Source organism: Oncorhynchus tshawytscha, linkage group LG06 (genome assembly GCF_018296145.1).
Source record: "Oncorhynchus tshawytscha isolate Ot180627B linkage group LG06, Otsh_v2.0, whole genome shotgun sequence".
NCBI lineage: Eukaryota > Metazoa > Chordata > Actinopteri > Salmoniformes > Salmonidae > Oncorhynchus > Oncorhynchus tshawytscha.
The window spans coordinates 19,802,088-19,824,719 of NC_056434.1; the positions used below are offsets into that span (position 1 = coordinate 19,802,088).

General features: G+C 44.5%; 1 protein-coding gene across 4 annotated transcripts in view; it reads right to left on the reverse strand.

Moving 5' to 3' along the window:
* Positions 1-22,632, reverse strand: part of LOC112252223 (phosphatidylinositol 4-phosphate 5-kinase type-1 gamma) — a 95,047-nt gene that overhangs the window by 8,751 nt on the left and 63,664 nt on the right. Inside the window, exons 7-17 of one of the 4 annotated variants that reach the window (XM_042323058.1) lie at positions 20,375-20,674; positions 19,786-19,985; positions 19,573-19,656; positions 18,716-18,764; positions 12,774-12,858; positions 12,308-12,469; positions 11,989-12,133; positions 11,695-11,727; positions 9,812-9,925; positions 6,882-7,113; positions 1,801-1,887 (exon numbers count right to left, since the gene is read on the reverse strand). In XM_042323058.1, coding sequence (XP_042178992.1) covers positions 1,801-1,887; positions 6,882-7,113; positions 9,812-9,925; positions 11,695-11,727; positions 11,989-12,133; positions 12,308-12,469; positions 12,774-12,858; positions 18,716-18,764; positions 19,573-19,656; positions 19,786-19,985; positions 20,375-20,674 — 1,491 coding nt within the window. Of the gene's footprint in view, positions 1-1,800; positions 1,888-6,312; positions 6,359-6,881; positions 7,114-9,811; positions 9,926-11,694; positions 11,728-11,961; positions 12,134-12,307; positions 12,470-12,773; positions 12,859-18,715; positions 18,765-19,572; positions 19,657-19,785; positions 19,986-20,374; positions 20,675-22,632 lie in introns of all 4 variants that reach the window. The other 3 variants (XM_024423269.2, XM_024423270.2, XM_024423268.2) reach the window with 3 other exon arrangements.

Here is a 22,632-nt window from a genome sequence, read left to right on the forward strand (position 1 = left end):
GTCTTCGCATCACTGTGCGTGCAGGTGCACTCACACCTGCCTGCTGCCATTCCTGAACAAGCTCTGTACTGGTGGTGCCCCGATCCCGCAGCTGAATCAACTTTGGATGGACTTTGGCTGGACTTTCTTAGGCGCCCTGAAGCCTTCTTCACAACAATTGAACCGCTCTCCTTGAAGTTCTTGAGGATCCAATAAATGATTGATTTAGGTGCAATCTTACTAGCAGTAATATCCTTGCCTGTGAAGCCCTTTTTGTGCAAAGCAATGATGATGGCACGTGTTTCCTTGCAGGTAACCATGGTTGACAGAGGAAGAACAATGATTCCAAGCACCATCCTCCTTTTAAAGCTTCCAGTCTGTTATTCGTACTCAATCAGCATGACAGAGTGATCTCCAGCCTTGTCCTGGTCAACACTCACACCTGTGTTAACGAGAGAATCACTGACATGTTGTCAGCTGGTCCTTTTGTGGCAGTGCTGAAATGCAGTGGATTTTTTTTTTTGGGGGGGGAATTCAGTTAATTTGCATGGCAAAGAGGGACTTTGCAATTAATTGAAATTCATCTGATCACTCTTCATAACATTCTGGAGTATATGCAAATTGCCAACATACAAACTGAGGCAGCAGACTTTGTGAAAATTAATATTTGTTTCATTCTCAAAACTTTTGGCCACGACTATACATTAAGGTGGATGCTACCATGAGTATGGATAGTCCTAAATGAATTGTGAATAATAATAAGTGAGAAAGTTAGACGCACAAATATCATACCAAGAGATGCTAACCCTCTCACCATTACAATAAAGGGGGGGGGGGGCTATATTTGTGCGTTATTGGCGTTCAAGCAGGCATATATTTGGCCGGTATGACGTAGTGCTGTGATAAAGTCTCTCACTACAATGGAAGTTAATAGGAAAATGACTTTTACATCACGAAAACGTCTATCATACATTTCATATTTTAATACTGGCTGATATAATACCTCGGGAGGAGATCTTCTCTCGAATTAGACATGGATCATATTTTTTGCAATATTCCTACCTCGAGAAATGTGTAATTTAATGGAGGGTCTAGCACATTTTTCCTATTTGTCTGCCTCTTTAGTCCAGGGTGCATTGCATGGTTCCGTTGTCAGAGATATTATACAAAAGAGATAGAAATCCAATGAAAAAATTAATATATAATGCCCCACCGAGCAGACTGTCGACCAATTGCGTTAAAGTTGTCATGCTGCATCACGCGGTTGCTAAAATAATCATCACGCAATCCCTTCTCAAAGTCAATGTGAATGTCAAGAGAAACGTGCCTATTTTCCTCAAAGAAAACACATTATTGTGTTTCAGAGAGGAACTGTACAAATCAAATGTAATAGCTATTTATTTGCTTTACTTATTTGCCATTCACCTGACCAACTGCTTTTTACTGTACATGTCAAAGCACAGGCTTATACTGTATTGTTGGTCAGTTGTTTCAGAAAAAAAAATTGTGATATTGGCAACAGTAGCTGTGCGGGTCTGGGATCTGATAATGTTGATGCATGAGCCATGAGGTGATGGAGACATGTGCCAAGTTACCAAACTACATGCAACCAGCCAGCCAGGCCTACAGACTGAGAGTATGTGTCCGAGGCACCACAGCGAAAAAACTGAGCAGCATGCAGTGAGAGTTGGGGGTTGCACAGTGAACAGAGAGGGAACCAAATGGTTGTAACTGGCACGGCCATATTCAGTGGGCACGACTTGTGGGCCGGCCCATACACACACTGTACTGGACACTGGAGGTGTAATTCTCACTACTTACTGTCTCGCTCTCCTCCCCATCCGGCAAGGTATTAGACTCACTGCCATAGTGCAGAGGGGAGTACACCCAGGTCCTGTCCTCTGGGGGCTGTCGGTGCACAACCGACACAGCAGAGGGCGTCAGAGAGAGAGGGAGAGAGCGGGGGCCATTGGACGCACACAGAGAAGCAGAGGCAGGCAAGAGAGATAGACAGGACAAGGCAGGCCAGGAAAATTAAATCAAATTAGAAAATGCCAAAGGAGGAAATGCCAGGACAGAAAGTGTGAGCTTGGAATATAGATTAGCCTAACTACAGGGGAAATAGGGAAATCCTATTTGAACAGAACACAGTGTAGAGGGTTAGTGTAATGAAATATTAACATTTCCTTCAAAAGAATGTTAGTCTTTTCCCATTTCCTGCTATCACTGTCAAAAGTCTTCAGTTTTAATGCTGGCTGGTATGCATCATGTGCCTAAGAATGGCTTTCTATGACTATGCTATTTCTATTTGATTAACCCCTCATCAATCTCAAAAGCCAAGGTGAAGTGGACAAGGAAAAAGGATGAATGTACATCAGCCAGACAACAGGGTGGGAGTGGGTGGTTGGCGACGGGTGGAAAGCGAGGGAGCCAGCACTGCCAACAAACAAAATGACATCTTCTCTCAAAGCATCTCCCCCCCTTCATTCTCAATAAAGAAAAGTGCTCTTAATGCATTTACTATTAGGTGCATTAAGTATTTGGCCGGGACAGCACCTCAGTGCTGCTCTGTCTCTGAGGCCACTCAGGTAGAGACAGAGGGAGAGACTGAGAACGAATTTGAGAGAGAGAGAGAGACACAGACAGACAGAGGGAGAGACTGAGAACAAATTTGAGAGAGAGAGAGAGAGGTGGGAAGACAGGGAGTGGGAGCGGGAGGAGAGAGACAGATGGCCTCAAATGAGAAGCCAAGAGCCTCCTCCTATAAGTTAGCCACCTCATCCCTTCTTTCTCCTCCTTTCCTGCCATCATTCCCCCTCTCTCTCTACAGGGACTCTTCTCCAGCCGTTTGATTTGATTCAACATGAAGAGGAACAAACTCCAAGTGGAGGATGAATAACATTAAAGCTACAGTCTGCCAAAAGAAAAACAACTAAATTATATAAAGATTTGAAATGACTATTGAACAGATTTCCAGATTGCAGAATGAAGCTGAACAAAAAAGGCCATGTCCCTTTTTGTTCAAATGATATAAAACACATGATGAAATAAAAATGATCTGTAACAATAAGTAAAGGATGTACTGTGTCATGTCCTCTTACCCATCAAGGCACCATCCCCGGAGAAAAGATGCTCGTCAAGGGAAGTCAGTTTATAAGTCATTTGTGTGAGATCTTGTGCATGTCTTCTCATCCGGATCCGTCTAGTTCAAAGTCTGAGGATCAACTGAGGAATCACTACAGATAGAGCACTAAGACTCTAAGTAAGCAGACTGGAGGACTAAGCTACAACACCATCCACAACTATAGGCCATTGATATCCTTATAAACATGACTGAAGCATTGACTAGACATGAGAGCTTGGGACTATAAGGTTCTATCTGCAAAAAGATGATTCTGAGATATTTGGCTTTAAAGTTCCGAACCCTCATTGGTTTGAATGGTGTCAGCAATTTTTTTTCTTGTATTCTTTTGAACTTAAAACCATGAACTGGGGTATTCAGAGTACTATATAAGTAGAGAGCATTGAACAGAACAAGGATATGTCAATAACATTTTTTGACAAAAATGCAGATAGATGCCTACTACGAGAGCTTGGGACTATGAGCTGGGAGCCATAGAGAGTCCTACTAACTTACACTGCAGCTTTCTCCTCCGACAGGACAGGAGAGAACACCCAGGTTCTCCCGTCTGCAAGCTGACAGCACACCCCCACAGAGAAGGGGGTGGGGGGGTGGAGAGAGAAAGAAGAAAGAGAGAGGAGGGAGAGAGAGATGGGGAGAACAGAGGGGTGAAAGGGATGGAGGACAGACAGATGAGACGAAGATGGAACATGGATGGAAATTAAAGGTTCATAGAAGAGATGGTTGCTATTTTGACATTGATGGTGAAATGTGAATCAGGCATGATGATGAATGGATTTACAGGTCTGGTGCCCTCCCTTTCCTCTCACCCCCCTTTCTCTAATATTTTTTTTACCCCTTTTTCGCCCCAATTTCGTGGTATCCAATTGTTGTCGTAGCTATCTTGTCTCATCGCTACAACTCCCGTACGGGCTCGGGAGAGACTATGGTTGAATGTCATGCGTCCTCCGATACACAACCCAACCAGCCATACTGCTTCTTAACACAGCGCGCATCCAACCTGGAAGCCAGCCGCACCAATGTGTCGGAGGGTACACCGTGCACCTGGCAACCTTGGTTAGCGCGCACTACGCCCGGCCCGCCACAGGAGTCGCTGGTGCGCGATGAGACAAGGACATCCCTACCGACCAACCCCTCCCTAACCCGGACGACGCTAGGCCAATTGTGCGTCGCCCCACGGACCTCCCGGTCGCGGCCGGTTGCGACAGACCCTGGGCGCGAACCCAGGGACTCTGATGGCACAGCTGGCGCTGCAGTACAGCGCCCTTAACCACTGCGCCACCCGGGAGGCCCCCCCCTTTCTCCTTACTCTCACCACCCGGAACCTCTGTCACAGCTTCAACAGATAAATCAGAAGAGAGAGGGAGTGTGAAAGAGAGGGAGAGAGATGGCGTGAAGGAGAGAGGAAGATAAGGGAAACAGAGCGAGGGATAGGAATGAGACAGAGCGAGGGATAGGAATGAGACAGAGCGAGGGATAGGAAGGAGACAGAGCGAGGGATAGGAAGGAGACAGAGCGAGGGATAGGAAGGAGACAGAGCGAGGGATAGGAAGGAGACAGAGTGAGAGGGTGAGACAGAAACACAGAGAGAATGAGTGTAAAAGGGAGGTGGCGACTGCTGATGATAAATGAATAATTCAGGCTGTAGCCACTCAACAGGAGCTGGTGAAGTGCTTCTCTGCCATCTCCCCTGGGCCTACTCTGACAAGAACAATCACTTCAGCCCTCTCTCCATGACCTCTCAAAGTAATATCCACTCCATCTCTCAGGACTGGTACAATATCCCACACATTGCTCTGATGAGGAGTCATGTCTACTTTGACCAGTCAAATCCCAGAAGACAATCATCTTTTCATGCAGTTTACTGGTATGTGCTTTGAGATTGCTTTACACATGACGAGATGACACAACCATACAACCCATAAAATGAAACCGTTTAGAAGCACTAAATTAGAACGCTATTAGAATTCAATGTAGAATGTTATATGACCTAATACGTGTCTTCGGCTGGCTAAATGACCACAGGTGCATGGATACAGAGAGACACAGTGGTGATAGTGGTTGTTTAAAAGTGTTGCCTCTCTGTTTCTCCTGAACTGCAGCATGAGAGTAGAGAGGCAGAGCAGGTCTGGTGAGTTGAGCTGGTCATCCGATGACTAAGAGCTCTCAGACAGACAGACCTACTGACCCTCAGAGGCTCCAGGGTCACAGTGTAAGGTGTTTCATTGCAGGAGAGACTGTCCACCCGTCCGAGCAACGCCAGAGGAAACTTTCCTATCTGGACTTTTCATCACTTCTTACCACAGATTCGTACATCAATGCATGGCTCCGAACTCAGTGTCGTAGAGCCCAGACTTCTACAATAACACCTGTCAGATCAAAGTCAGACTGTCTGAAGAGAAGTAGTCTGTTCAGGAGGACAAGGGCCATGCAGTTAAGAGAGATGTCAGATCAAAGTCAGACTGTCTGAAGAGAAGTAGTCTGTTCAGGAGGACACGGACCATGCAGTTAAGAGAGATGTCAGATCAAAGTCAGACTGTCTGAAGAGAAGTAGTCTGTTCAGGAGGACACGGACCATGCAGTTAAGAGAGATGTCAGATCAAAGTCAGACTGTCTGAAGAGAAGTAGTCTGTTCAGGAGGACACGGACCATGCAGTTAAGAGAGATGTCAGATCAAAGTCAGACTGTCTGAAGAGAAGTAGTCTGTTCAGGAGGACACGGACCATGCAGTTAAGAGAGATGTATGTACAAAAGAGAGAATAACTCTACTTCACCATCTGCTGATGTCATAGCCTGAAGTACTGTCCTATTTGTCTGGGCCCACATTCAATTATGTTTAGTGCCAGATTGAGATGACATAAAGTGCTTAGGATAAAGCAGAAGTGAAGCTAGGGAGATGGACTGACTAAATTAACCCTTAAACACCTCAAATCCCAGTCTTAACACTCCACACCAACCCACTCTGAACATCCCAGAACATTCTGAACACTGCAATCCAACCCACACTGAACACCCTAGAACATTCTGAACACTCCAATCCAACCCACACTGAACACCCCAGAACATTCTGAACACTCCAATCCAACCCACACTGAACACCCTAGAACATTCTGAACACTCCAACCCAGTCTCAACACTCCAACCCACTGTGGTGTCTTCTGGTATAACACACGCCCATGCAGGTGTCTCACCTCACTCTCTCTCTCTGCTCCCTCTGGATTCCTACTGTCAACGCTTCTGTAGAAAGGCATGACAGCATCCAAATCTGAGACTCACACACCCTCCCATGACCCAACACTAATAACACACACTGACTATCTGCATTACGGGTGGCAATGATAAGTTACACACACATGGACAAACAATATTTAACAAATCAAAAATGGAAATGATGGCCAATGGAAATGATGGGAGCTAGCCGTGTATAGTCTAGTGTCTGCTGTTGTCTGTTTCATGTTCTGCTGTATGCCTACCGACTGACGTAGATTTAAACCAAGGAGATATTTAGCAGCTAGGATACTGTAGTATACTGTAACTGAGCTGTATGCCTATAGACATGGTAGCAGTTGGTATTTAGTATCTATCATAACTGTGCCTTGTGTGCCCAGGGTCCTATTCATTAGGCACTAAATGGATGAAAACAAACTGAAACAGGGCGAAACAGTTTTGTTTTTGTTACAAAATGTTTTAAAACGTTTTCCTAAGGAATACGATCCAAGTGTGTGTGCATGTATGTTGTGCCAATGAAAGCACAACTTACAAAGTAGATGTCTGTGATTGTTACGTCATCCTCGTCGTCCTGGGAGGCTTGGCTGGTGCAGCCGGACCCTGACACCATGCTGCCCCGGCGGTCCCCCTCAACCTCCACCAACTTGGAACTGGCAGGGGCCTCTGGGTCAGGGGCCTCAGCAGCAGAGGCCTCAGGAGCCGGGGGAGAGGTGGAGGGTGGGGCAACAACATCAGCAGAAGCCTCAGCTACCTCTGGTATCTCACTGAGAAGATAAAGGGGGGTCAGTCACACACACACACACACACACACACACACACACACACACACACACACACACACACACACACACACACACACACACACACACACACACACACACACACACACACACACACGAATTACTGTACACACCTGCTCTCACACATTCTCTCTCTCCTTCTCCCTCTCACTCTGATACCAGCCCAGAGCTGAGACTGACTGATTAGATCAATGGGAACAGAGAGGCCACTAACCAAGACTTACACTACCAGATGGCGCAGTGCCACCACAATCCCTCTATTGTCCAGACCCAGATCATTACCTACTAGGAATGACTTAAGCTTATCCCAGATTGCTTTCTCAGCTTGTGTGTTTAGATAGAGAGACAGAAATGTGAAGCCTTGCATTCCTAAAGAACAGTGACAGCATCTCAGACTCGGAGAAGGACCTGTTTGTTGGGAAATAAGTATTTAATGGGGGTGAGGGGCTGGTGTTGTAGTTGCCATGCAACCAGGGACCTCAACTCTCTTTCTACCTCTCTCCCTCTCTTTTTCTCTCTTGCTCTCACCAAGTAGGTGAGCCTGAGGCAGCTTTGAAGAGCAGGGTCTCCAGGTGGCTAATCTACCCCGTCCCCTCCACCCTTCCCCTACTACCCCACCCAGCTCCCCGAGGCCATATGTCTAACTTGGGTCTCAACCCCCCCAGACCCCATCTGACACAGTTCCACTGCCTGGCCACTCCATAACTTTCCCCATGCACTCCTGTCTTTCTGTCTCACCCTTTTACAGCCACTGTGGTCTCACCCTACTAACCTGTCTTTCTGTCTCACCCTTTTACAGTCACTGTGGTCTCACCCTACTAACCTGTCTGTCTGTCTCACCCTTTTACAGTCATTGTGGTCTCACCCTACTACCCTGTCTGTCTGTCTCACCCTTTTACAGTCACTGTGGTCTCACCCTACTACCCTGTCTGTCTGTCTCACCCTTTTACAGTCACTGTGGTCTCACCCTACTACCCTGTCTGTCTGTCTCACCCTTTTACAGTCACTGTGGTCTCACCCTACTACCCTGTCTGCCTGTCTCACCCTTTTACAGTCACTGTGGTCTCACCCTACTACCCTGTCTTTCTGTCTCACCCTTTTACAGTCACTGTGGTCTCACCCTACTACCCTGTCTGCCTGTCTCACCCTTTTACAGTCACTGTGGTCTCACCCTACTACCCTGTCTGCCTGTCTCACCCTTTTACAGTCACTGTGGTCTCACCCTACTACCCTGTCTTTCTGTCTCACCCTTTTACAGTCACTGTGGTCTCACCCTACTACCCTGTCTGTCTGTCTCACCCTTTTACAGTCACTGTGGTCTCACCCTACTACCCTGTCTGCCTGTCTCACCCTTTTACAGTCACTGTGGTCTCACCCTACTACCCTGTCTGCCTGTCTCACCCTTTTACAGTCACTGTGGTCTCACCCTACTACCCTGTCTGTCTGTCTCACCCTTTTACAGTCACTGTGGTCTCACCCTACTAACCTGTCTGTCTGTCTCACCCTTTTACAGTCACTGTGGTCTCACCCTACTACCCTGTCTGTCTGTCTCACCCTTTTACAGTCACTGTGGTCTCACCCTACTACCCTGTCTGTCTGTCTCACCCTTTTACAGTCACTGTGGTTTCACCCTACTACCCTGTCTGTCTGTCTCACCCTTTTACAGTCACTGTGGTCTCACCCTACTACCCTGTCTGTCTGTCTCACCCTTTTACAGTCACTGTGGTCTCACCCTACTACCCTGTCTGCCTGTCTCACCCTTTTACAGTCTCTGTGGTCTCACCCTACTACCCTGTCTGTCTGTCTCACCCTTTTACAGTCACTGTGATCTCACCCTACTACCCTGTCTGTCTGTCTCACCCTTTTACAGTCACTGTGGTCTCACCCTACTACCCTGTCTCATCCTTTTACAGTCACTGTGGTCTCACCCTACTACCCTGTCTGTCTGTCTCACCCTTTTACAGTCACTGTGGTTTCACCCTACTACCCTGTCTGTCTGTCTCACCCTTTTACAGTCACTGTGGTCTCACCCTACTACCCTGTCTGTCTGTCTCCCCTTTCACAGTCACTGTGGTCTCACCCTACTACCCTGTCTGTCTCACTCTACTCCACTCTCTTAACCTAATTAGATGGCTGCTCCAGAGAACATCCAGAGGCAGCGATGATCTGTACATAACAAGGGACTTAACAGCATAGCAACAGGCCACAGCCACCCCAATAACCAAATGGGACCTAGAGTGAGGTGTAAGGTGGGGACTTAATATCACCGCCAAATGGGAACATGGCATCCCCACTTCCCAGAGTGGAGGGTTAGATAACCTGGGTGATAGCCTGTCCCAGGTGAGACATTTTCAGGTTAGTTTTAGTAAAAAGTGCCGTAGCAGCAGCGGCCCGGGTTCCTATTGGGGTAAGAGCAGCCCCATCAGAGGTAGGATCTGAAACACTGACTTTACACTTGGGATTCCCGGAGTTACAGTGAGCACTGACAAGTATGTTAAGTATACCAACATGATGCCCGTTGAAATGCTAATAACTCTGTAAATGCATGGCTCTGGTTTGAGTGTGTTGGATACTGGGTGTGCTGCTCAGTAGAGTTGAGCCTGCTCTCAGGGATTTGTGTAATACATCTTGATCTATGTAGAGTAAGGTTGAGGCTGTGTACCTGGTCTCTGGAGATGGCTGTGGGGCCGTGATGATGGGCTCGCTGTCATGTCTCTTCACCTCCACCTCCACCGTGATGGTCTGCTGCTCCTCCTCACGCATCTCCTCCTGGGTCCTACACACACACAGATGTGCAATGTAAGTACACACACGTTAAATGTACAGTACCAGTCAAAAGTTTGGACACACCTACTCATTCCAGGATTTTTCTTTATTTGTACTATTTTCTACATTGTAGAATAACAGTAAAGGCATCAACACTATGAAATAACATATATGGAATCATGTAGTAAACAAAAATATATATATTTGAGATTCTTCAAAGTAGCCACCCTTTGCCTTGATAACAGCTTTGCACACTCTCATCCCAAACCATCTCAATTGGGTTGAGTCGGGTGATTGTGGAGGCCAGGTCATCTGATGCAGCACTCCATCACTCTCCTTCTTGGTCAAATATACCTTACACAGCCAGGAGGGGTGTTGGGTCATTGTCCTGTTGAAAAACAAATGATAGTCCCACTAAGCCCAAACCAGATGGGATGGCGTATCGCTGCAGAATGCTGTGGTAGCCATGCTGGTTTAGTGTGCCTTGAAATCTAAATAAATCACTGACAGTGTCACCAGCAAGCACCCCCACACCATCACACCTTCCACACCATCATGTGTGGGAACCACACATGCGGAGATCATCCGTTCACCGACTCTGGGTCTCACAAAGACACGGCGGTTAGAACCAAAAATCGTACATTTGGACTCAGACAAAAGGACAGATTTCCACTGGTCTAATATCGAATTGCTCGTGTTTCTTGGCTCAAGACAGTCTCTTCTTCTTATTGGTGTCCTTTAGTAGTGGTTTCTTTGCAGAAATTCGACCATGAAGGCCTGATTCACTCAGTCTCCTCTGAACAGTTGATGTTGAGATGTGTCTGTTACTTGAACTCTGTGAAGCATTTATTTGGACTGCAATGTGAGGTTCAGTTAATAGCCTATTTCTGAGGCTCGTCACTCTAATGAACTTATCCTCTGTAGCAGAGGAAACTCTGGGTCTTCCTTTCCTGTGGCGGTCCTCATGAGAGCCAGTTTCATCATAGTGCTTGATGGTTTTTGCAACTGCATTTGAAGAAGCTTTCAAAGTTGACTGACCTTCATGTCTTAAAGTAATGATGGACTGTCATTTCTCTTTGCATATTTGAGCTGTTCTTGACACAATATAGACTTGGTATTTTACCAAATAGGGTTATTTTCTGTATATCACCCCAACTTTGTCACAACACAACTGATTGGCTCAAACGCATTAAGAAGGAAAGAACAAGGCACACCTGTTAATTGAAATGCATTCCAGGTGACTACCTCATGAAGCTGGTTGAGAGAATGCCAAGAGTGTGCAAAGCTGTCATCAAGGCAAAGGTTGGCTACTTTGAAGAATCTCAAATATAAAATATATTTTGATGTGTTTAACACTTTTTTTGGTTACTACATGATTCCATATGTGCTATTTCATAGTTTGATGTCTTCACTATTATTCTACAATGTAGAAAATAGTAAAAATAAAGAAAAACCCTTGAATGAGTAGGTGTGTCCAAACTTTTGACTGGTATTGTAAGTACACTCACACACACACACATGTGAATAAGCACACACACGCACAAGCGTAAGCACACAAGCAGGCACACACACGCAATACAACTCAGCGACAGGAAGGGTGGTCACATCCATAAAAACACAGACTGATAGAGTGACTTGACACACCCTAGCCTATTGGCCTTACTCATTGGTCAGAGCCGGAATGACTAGCGCTGTAAGAACACCCAACTACCAAGTCCTTTATGCAACGGAATAAGTTGTGCATTCAAACAGACCATGTAGGCACAGCATTGTTGTTACCTCCCGTCATGGCTGACAGACTGGGTGTGCCTCCTGCAGAGAAACACACAGAGAAGTTAACGTGTTGTAAACCTGGGTAGGGTACATCAATTTGGTTCTGTGGCTCTGACAGTTCAACACAACCAGGGACTGTTTTTTTTATCAAGTTATGAATATGGTATAGCCATTATATTATACATTTTGACTTATGTTTTAATTCTCATTAAAAAAAGGGCACACTCCATGAATACATAGTCCATTAATAAGCCATTGTGTCCATAGCGGTACCTTCTCTCAGAGCTGTTGTTCTGGTACCTGTAGCGGGGGTTCTCTGCTCCAGCATCTGAGGGAGACCTCTCTGGGATGGACAGAGAGGTGGTGGAGGAGAGCGTGGTGGCGATGGAGGCCGTGGTCGCCTCCTCAAACGACGGAGGGGTGCAGGGTAGAAGGTCTGGTCGCCCTGAGAGAGAGAGAAGAGACAAGGGGGGAGATGTGGAGAGAGAGAATCAGAACAGGTTATCAAAACACCTGCATTCAGTCTCCGTCAACAGAGAGGATAAAATGACATCGCTGCGTGAATGTGGAGTGTGTGAATTTGACGGTGGGGGGTATTTATATAATCTAGGTCCTCTACCCTCGTCCTCCAGCGTGGGGAAGCTGCGTGCTCCTCTCAGGTCATATATGTTATCGTCTCCCTCCGAGGGCAACTGGCTGGCTGACCAGGCGGCTCCAGGGCCGGTGTACTTAGGCACTGTCAGGCCCACACGACCCTTCTTAATGGGAGAAGACTTCAAGGCTGAGGAACACACAGATAAATAACATCACTTGTCCTCTTACCACCAAAGGGAACACAGTCCTATGTATGTTTGAGTGTTCAATATCTTTCATATTTTCTCATAATGTTTCACCTCCCAATACAAAATACATAACAGAGGATTTGCAGCGAAAAAGTACATCATTCAAAAGAGATCAATTTAAATACATCAAGTTCAAAACCAAGATTCAAGCATAACACTAAGTGAATTGAGCAGGTCTTTGTTTTCCTGTAACCGTGTGTGTGTCAGTCTGACTGCTAGTATAGTCTAGTCTGGTCTACTCACAGGAGCTCTTCTTGAACACATTGCTGCTCATGAATTTGAAGAACCTGTCTGCATAGAAGCCAGGCCGATGGACCGATACGGTGTCCTGGGGGGGTATGGGAAGATAAAGAAAGCAAATGAGAGAGAGGTAGTAAAAACAGGAGAGAGAGACACACAGTGAGAGAAAGAGAGAGAGAGACAAAGAAAGAGGGCAAGAGAGAACAACACATTTACTTTAAATACAGTCCATCTCTCCAGAGAGAGGCCATTCTTAGTTAGGATGCTGCACGCCTCACTGTATGGCCTAATTTATTCACCCTTTCTCTCTAGAGTAGGACAGGCCAAACGACCCAGGACACACACACACTCTCTCCAACTCATTACACATGCACCAGTGGGCTAAGATCACATGGCTGGACAGGACACACAACACTCGGGTGTTTGGTTCAGTCTGACCTAGAAAGAGAGGGTGAGAGATGACGACCCCCCCCCCCCGTATCTTCTCAGTGAGGTACCAGAGACTCCTGCTGTTGTTGCCCCACCCTCCACCTCTCCCCCAGCCCCTGATGCTCCTGGAGCCCCTGCTAAACCCTCTGCTGCTCAAGCCCCTGGCCCGGAGTACACTGCTTCGGCCCCGGAGGCCCCTGCCAGTCTTTAAGGTGGTGGTGGTGGTGGAGGCTGAGCGGGACCGCCGGGGCAGCATGGTGTCAGGGTCTGGATTCACCAGCCAAGTCTCCCAGGATGACAACAATCACAGACATATACTTTGTAAGCTGTGCTGTCATTGGCTCAACACACATGCACACACACCCGAGAGAGAGAGATGTGGTATAACCCCATCACTCAGTCATTATGCTGGTTTCCCAACACGTCACTGTCTTGTTAAACCATGTCAGGGGGGAGAGAGAGAGAGCGAGTGAGAAAGAACAGTTCTACAGTGCCGTCAGAAAGTATTCACACCCCTTGACTTTTCCACATTTTGTTGTGTTACAGACTGAATTTAAAATTGATTACATATTGATTTTTTGACACTGGCCTACACACAATACCCCAAAATGTCAAAGTGGAATTATGTTTTTCAAAATGTTTACAAATTAATAAAACATGAAAAGCTGAAATGTCTTGAGTCAATAAGTATTCAACCCCTTTGTTATGGCAGGCCTAAATAAGTTCAGGAGTAAAACATTGCTTAATAAGTCACATAATAAGTTGCATGGACTGCATGGAATAATAGTGTTCATCTCTGTACCCCACACATACACTTATCTGTAAGGTCCCTCAGTCGAGCAGTGAATTTCAAACACAGATTCAACCACTAAGACCAATGGAGGTTTTCCAATGCCTCGTAAAGGGCACCAATGGTAGATGGGTAAAAACCCCCAGAAAAAACAGACATTGAATATCCCTTTGAGCATGGTGAAGTTATTAATTAATGGCTTTGATAGGAGAAAACTGAGGTTGGACAAACATTGTATTTACTCCACAATACTAACCTAACTGGTATTGAGTGAAAAGAAGGAAGCCTGTAAAGAATACAAACATTCTAAATCATGTTTGCAACAAGGCACGAAGGTAATACAGCAAAAATGTGGCAAAGCAATGACCTTTTTGTCCTGAATACAACGTGTTATGTTTGAGGCAAATCCAATAAAACACATTACTGAGTACCACACTCTATATTTTCAAGCGTAGTGGTGGCTGATCATGTTATGGGTATGCTTGCAATCGTTAAGGACTGGGGAGTTTTTCAGGATAAAAAAACAAATGGAATGGAGGACAGGCAAAATCCTAGAGGAAAACCTGATTCAGTCTGCTTTCCAAAAGACAATGGTAGATGAATTCACCTTTCAGCAGGACAATAACCTAAAACACAAGACCAAATCTACACTGGAGCTGCTTACCAGGAAGACAGTGAATGTTACGGAGTTTCCGAGTTACAGTTTTGACTTAAATCTACTTGAAAATCTATGGCAAGACCTGAAAATGGTTGCCTAACAATGACCAACAACCAAATTGACAGACCTTGAAGAATTTAGAAAATAACAAATGGGAAAATGTTGCACAATCCAGGTGTGGAAAGCTCTTAGAGACTTACTCAGAAAGACTCACAGCTGCAATTGCTTCTAAAGGTGCTTCTACAAAGTATTGACTCAGGGGTGTGAATACTTAGAGTTGAAGTCAGAAGTTTACATACACTTAGGTTGAAGTGGTTGAAAAACTAGTTTGAATGACTTTTGTAAACAAACTATAGTTTTGGCAAGTCGGTTAGGACATCTACTTAGTGCATGACACAAGTAATTCTTCCAACAATTGTTTACAGACATATTATTAACACTATTCCAGTGGGTCAGAAGTTTACATACACTAAGTAGACTGTGCCTTTAAACAGCTTAGATAATTACAGAAAATGATATCATGGCTTTAGAAGCTTCTGATAGGCTAATTGACATCATTTGAGTCAATTGGAGGTGTACCTGTGGATGTATTTCAAGGCCTACCTTAAAACTCAGTGCCTCTTTATTTGACATCATAGGAAAACCAAAAGAAATCAGGCAAGACCTCAGAAAAGAAATTATAGACCCCCACAAGTCTGGTTCATCCTTGGGAGCAATTTCCAAACGCCTAAAGGTCCCACGTTCATCTGTACAAGTAATAGTATGGAAGTATAAACACCATGGGACCACGCAGTGGTCATAGCGCTCAGGAAGGAGACGCGTTCGGTCTCCTAGAGATGAACGAGCTATGGTGAGAAAAGTGCAAATTAATCCCAGAACAACAGCAAAGGACCTTGTGAAGATGCTGGAGGAAACAGGTACAAAAGTATCAATATCCACAGTAAAACAAGTCCTATATCGACATAACTTGATAGGCCACTCAGCAAGGAAGAAGCCACTGCTCCAAAACCGCCATAAAAAAAGCCAGACTACAGTTTGCAAATGCACATGGGGACAAAAATCATACCTTTTGGAGAAATGTTCTTTGGTCTGATGAAACAAAAATAGAACAGTTTGGCAATAATGACCATCGTTATGTTTGGAGGAAAAAGGGGGAGGCTTGCAAGCCAAAGAATACCATCCCAACCGTGAAGCACGGGGGTGGCAGCATCATTTTGTGGGGGTTCTTTGCTGCAGGAGGGACTGGTGCACTTCACAAAATAGATGGCATCATGAGGATGGAAAATATGTGGATATATTGAAACAACATCTCAAGACATCTCAAGGCTTGGTCACAAATAGGTCTTCCAAATGGACAATGACCCCAAACATACTTACAAAGTTGTGGCAAAATGGTTTAAGGACAACAAAGTCAAGGTATTGGAGTGGCCATCACAAAGCCCTGACCTCAATCCCATAGAAAATTTGTGGGCAGAACTGAAAACGTGTGTGCGAGCAAGGAGGCCTACAAACATGACTCAGTTACACCAGCTCTGTCAGGAGGATTGGGCCAAAATTCACCCAACTTATTGTGGGAAGCTTGTGGAAGTCTACCCGAAACATTTGACCCCAAGTTAAACAATTTAAAGGCAATGCTACCAAATACTAATTGAATGTATGTAAACTTCTGACCCACTGGGAATGTGATGAAAGAAATAAAAGCTGAAATAAATAATTCTCTCTACTATTATTCTGACATTTCACATTCTTAATATAAAGAAGTTATCCTTACTGACCTAAGTCAGATAATTTTTACTTGGATTAAATGCCAGGAATTGTGAAAAACTGAGTTTAAATGTATTTGGATAAGGTGTATGTAAACCTCTGACTTCAACTGTCTGTAAATTCGATATTTCCATATTTGATTGTCAATACATTTGCAAATATTTCTACAAACATGTTTTCACTTTGTCATTACGGGGTATTGTGTGTAGATTGGTGAGGAAAAACACATTTTGGGGGGAATAAGTCAAGGGGTATGAATACTTTCTGAAAACACTGTATATTATGAGCAGCATGAAGCTGATGTCTGAGAGTAATGGGGAGGCTGAGGTGCTTGAGGTCAGAGGATATGTTAGTGATGGAGAGGGGGATGACGAGGAGAAGAGGCTCTTATTGTGTCCCTGAGTACACGTGTACTGTACAGATTCACTAAGGAGGTCACACACCCACCCACCCACACGCACCCACACACACACACCCACACCCCCCCACACACACAACTCTGCTTCTGCACAGTAGCAACCTGTCTGTATAGCTGTGACTTCATCAATAAATGCATGAGGGGAAAGAATGGCAGTAACCTCAAGGTCAGAGTATAGAGTACTCAGAACCCAGACAGAGAGAGGGGGATGAAACAGACGGCGGCTTGCTGTTCAATCATTAAAACCGCACAACAGGTCAAATCTCCAATAGTCTGCACACCTGTCTGTCTGTGAGGAGCTGGAGTAAAGCTGTCTGTCAAAGAGGACTAGGAGCTCAGGTGCATCCTGTTTCCATTGATCATCCTTGAGAAGTTTCTACAACTTGATTTGAGTCCACCTGTGGTAAAATCAATTGATTGGACATGACTTCGAAAGGCACACAGCTGTCTATATAAGTTCCCACAGTTGACAGAGCATGCCAGAGCAAAAACCAAGCCATGAGGTCGAAGAAATTGTCCGTAGAACTCAGACAGAATTGTGTTGAGACGCAGATCTGGGGAAGGGAAACAAAAAATGTCTTCAGCATTGAAGGTCCCCAATAACACAGTGGCCGCCATCATTCTTAAATGGAAGACGTTTGGAACCACCAAGACTCTTCCTAGAGCTGGTCGTACGGCCAAACTGAGCAATCGGTGGAGAAGGGCCTTGGTCGGGCAGGTGACAAGGAACTCTATGGTCACTCTGACAGAGTTCTAGAGTTCCTCTGTGGAGATGGGAGAACCTCCCAGAAGGACAGCCATCTCTGCAGCACTCCACCAATCAGACAGAAGCCACTCCTCAGTAAAAGGCCCGCTTTGAGTTTGCCAAATATGAAACCAAGATTGAACTCTTCGGCATGAATGCCAAGCGATACGTCTGGAGGAAACCTGGCACCATCACTATGGTGAAGCATGGTGGTGGCAGCATCATGCTGTGGGTATGTTTTTCAGCTGCATGGACTGGAAGACCAGTCAGGATCAAGGCAAAGATGAACGGAGCAAAGTACAGAGAGATCCTTGATGAAAACCTGCTCCAGAGCACTCAGACTGGGGGTGAAGGTTCACCTTCAAGCAGGACAATAACCCTAAGCACACAGCCAAGACAACACAGGAGTGGACTCGGGACAAGTCTCTGATGATCCCCATCCAGCAACGCTCCCCATCCAACCTGACAAAGCTTGACAGAATCTGCAGAGAAGAATGGGAGAAACTACCCCAAAAAAGGTGTGCCAAGCTTGTAGCGTCATACCCAAGAAGACTCTATGCTTTAATCGCTGCAAAAAGTGCTTCAACAAAGTACTGAGTAAATTGTCTGAATACTTTTATTTTTATTTTATCTTTATTTAACTAGGCAAGTCAGTTAAGAACAAATTCTTATTTTCAATGACGGCCTAGGAACAGTGGGTTAACTGCCTGTTCAGGGGCAGAACGACAGATTTGTACCTTGTCAGCTCGGGGATTTGAACTTGCAATCTTCCGGTTACTAGTTCAACACTAACCACTAGGCTACCCTGCCGCCCCATATACTTATGAATGTAATATCAGTTTTTAATTTTTAATAAATTCACAAACATTTCTAAAAACCTGTTTATGCTTTGTCATTATGAGGTATTATGTGTAGATTGATGAGGGGGAAAAAACTATTTAATCCATTTTAGAATAAGGCTGCAACGTAACAAAAGGTGAAAAAGGTCAAGGGGTGTGAATACGTTCCCGAAGGCACTGTATATTGTTAATGACCGTGTTCATAAAGAGCTCAGATATGATTACATAGCCCAGACTGACTGTACTAGGAAATACAAATACAAATACAAATAAAGAAGGCTCATTATGAAGGTTAAACTCACCCCATCGTGAACCAAAGCCTTCCACGTGTGCTCCAGTTTCTTTATTAACCTGGAGCCGGAAAGAGAAACAACACTTCAAACGTTTGGTATTAAAAATCGATTAACCCGTTAGAGTCTAAGCCCTGTCTAAGTCGAAGTAGGGGTGGGGGTACTACTAAGCTATATGGAATTGTTTTAAGAAGGTCATACCAAGGATCATTTTGCTATTTGATTTTGAATGTTTAGACCCTTTGAAGTATCAAAAAAATATATACAAAAATTATTTGATGAAAATGTTTATTTGGCCTTACTGCTATTAACCCGTAGAAATGCATTGAATAACACATTCACTACATGGAACAACAGATAGTCCCCCCCAAAAAACATCTAAAGGAAATGTGTTCTGAAGTGTCTGTCCTTTATCTGAGACATGTATTGAACCTCTTATTTTTGTCACTAAATAGTCTCCATATATACTTCCATAAATGTTTTTGATTTTTCAATGTTTGTATTATGCTAATTAGATTTTCAGGGGGGCGCAGACATTGACCTTAGGGGGTTAAGGTCACAGAGACAAATATAAACAGCGTCAACCAGCCACGCTACAGGCTGTTGCTTTATACGCTGATGGAGGCTGAATATTTGATCATCTTATGATGCTGGCAGGCTGATTCTACAAGACAGATAGTGACTGAATGAGTTATAATATAGTTACCTGGGTCACATTTATTATGCACCAAAGATTAAAAAAATATACTGCTACAGATAGGGACTACCCGAACTTGTCCAATAAGAAACGTTTGTTTTAGTTTCCGTTCCAAAACATTTTGCTACAATGTGACCTAATGAACACAATTCTGTATGATATTTGTGAATACCTGTAGGATTGCAGGATGTCGATGATTCCAATGTAGAGGAGTAGACGCTCTCCTTTCCCGTTGACTGCTGGGATGCCGCCCATCCTACAGACAAACATGAAGAGATAGTCAGACACAAAGCGTGGCACTGACAAACAGAGAGGGTAGAGAGAGCTACAAGGAGACAGCTAGCAACACTCAAACACCCCAGCCGGTCACAGGTCAGTCACTCACGTGTCATCAGTGTCGATAGACTCTCCGCAGGCGGCCCCTCCCTGGATGGACTCCATGGCGGTGGAGTAGAGGGCCTTCTGGGCCACGGGCCTCTTCTCATCCTTCTCTTCCCCCTCCATCTGCTGCTCCCGCTCTGCCTGGTCGATGTTATGGACCCCCAGCAGCAAGCTGTAGTCCATGATCTTAAAGCTCTCCAGCACCTGGAAATAGACACAGATATATAGGTTTCAGTTGTAGGACTGTGCCAGGCCTATGAGCCCTATGATTGGTCCACACGTCAATGGGATCCTTCTCAATGATCTTTTCTATTACAAATGGGGGTATTAAAAAGTTAACCTGTACTGCAGCGTAGTATAAAACATTTGCTTCACAGGGGATGTAACTGCACAGTCAGGGGCATATTTCAGAAATGTATTTAATTAATAACTTGCTGCTCGACGTCAAAGGAATTGACAATATTAATAATAAACCTTGCTGCAGCAAGTAACTTTTTAGTGCCCTCAACTGTAGATGCTAAGTTAAAAAGTATGTCAATGTGTAATTTAAACCCTGATAGCAATGGGTCCTAAACCTGGTTTGTTTTCCTCACCAGACAGTCTCTCTGCAGTGTCTTGACCAGAGCGCTGTACATATCCTGGTCCAGCATCAGGCCATCCTGCAGGTCCTGCATGAAGTCCAGGTCTTTGAAGGTGGGCTTGGCCTTCTGTCTCTCCTTCTTGGAGGCACAGCGTTTATAGGTGGAGCCCTTCAGGTCGAACTTGAGGTGCATGCGGACGGCGCGCGGTAGAACATTGTTCATGACCACCATGCGGATGTTCTTACCGCCAGACTGGATGCAGTACAGGCCGAAGAACTTGGGGAGCAGGGTACGAGGGTTCTGGTTGAGGTTCTGGAGAGAGGGATGAAAAGAGAGATGCAGTAAGAAAAAGACCAACATTACCAAGAGCACAGGATAGTTTTGAAGAAAACAGTCCATGATTTGGTACCTTTCATTTGAACTGTCACGAATATTACCGAAGGTGACTCCCCTTCTTGTTCGGGTGGCGCTCGGCGGTCGTCGTCGCCGGTCTACTAGCTGCCACCGATCCTTTGTTCTGTGTTCGTTTGGTTTTGTCTAATTGGTTTCACCTGTTTCTTGTTTGGTTGTTAGGTTGGGGTTATTTAAGTTCGTTCAGCCTGCTTCTGTTTGTGCGGGCTTGTTGTCTGTATGTGTTCGAGTGATTTGTGTTTGCATTTCGGGTTTCTCGCTGTCCTTTATTTTTTCATATTATTGTTTTTCTATTTTGTTCCTGTGATTTATTCTGGACATTAAAGCGTGTTTTTCCCACATCCTTTTGCTCTCTGCGCCTGACTCCACACCTATTCACTCATTGAACGTTACATTAACCCTGGTAATTAGGTAACCTGCTCTTTAAAATAGATGTGCCTGCAATGTTTGTGAGGTATGTGAGCCACAGTTTTTTTAATGGTTTTAACTTGATCTGGAAAGGCAATAAATACAATCATTTTGAACAGTTTTTATCTCAGTCTTTGTTTTTAAGCCTTTTTAAATGGATATTTCAGGATTTTGGCAATGAGGCCCTTTATCTACTTCCCTAGAGTCCGATTAACTCATGGATACAAATGTTATTTAACCTTTATTTACCCCGTTCCGCTCGCGGAACCCCTCGCCAACAGCCAATGAAATTGCAGGGCGCCAAATACAAATCAACAGAAATCTCATAAATCAAATTTCTCAAACATACAAGTATTGGGCACCATTTTAAAGATACAATTCTCGTTAATCCAGCCACATTGTCTGATTTAAAAAAAAAAAAAAAAAAATTCTTTACAGCGAAAGCTCCACAAACGATTAAGTTAGGTCACCACTAACTCATTTTTCCAGCCAAAGAGAGGAGTCAAAAAAGCACAAATAGAGATAAAATTAATCACTAACATTTGATGATCTTCATCAGATGACACTCATAGACCTTCATGTTACACAATATATGTATGTTTTGTTCGGTAAAGTTCATATTTATATCCAAAAATCTTATTTTACATTGGCGTGTTAGTTCAGTAGTTCCAAAACATGCAGTGATTTTGTAGAGAGCCACATGAATTCACAGAAACACTCATAATAAATGTTGATGAAAATACAACTATTATACATGGAACTTTAGATACACTTCTCCTTAATGCAACCGCTGTGTCAGATTTTTTAAAAACTGTCAGAAAAAGCATAATCTGAGAACGGCGCTCAGAGCCCAAACCAGCCAGATAAATATCCGCCATGTTGGGTAGTCAACATTATTCATAAATAGCATTATAAATATTCACTTACCTTTGATGATCTTCATCAGAACGGACTCCCAGGAATCGCAGTTCCACAATAAATGCTTGTTTTGTTCGATAATGTCCATCATTTATGTCCAAATAGCTTCTTTTGTTAGGGCGTTTGGTAAACAAATCCAAAAGCGCGATCTGGTCCATTCGGACGAAACGTACAAAACGTTATATTACAGGTCGAAGAAACTTGTCAAACTAAGTATAGAATCAATCTTTAGGATGTTTTTATCATAAAAGTTCAATAATGTTCCAACCACATAATTCCATTGTCTGTAGAAAAGCAATGGAACGAGAGCTACCTCTCAAGTGAAAGCGCGTGACTGAGAACGAGACTGTGGCAGACCCTTAGTCAAACAGCTCCCATCAGGCCCCCCTTCACATGAGCAGCCTGTGGAAGCCCCAGGAAGTGCAAAATAACCCATATCCCACTGTGTATTTGATAGGGGCGAGTTCAAAAACCACAAACCTCAGATTTCCCACGTCCTGTTTGGATTTTTTTCTCAGGTTTTTGCCTGCCAT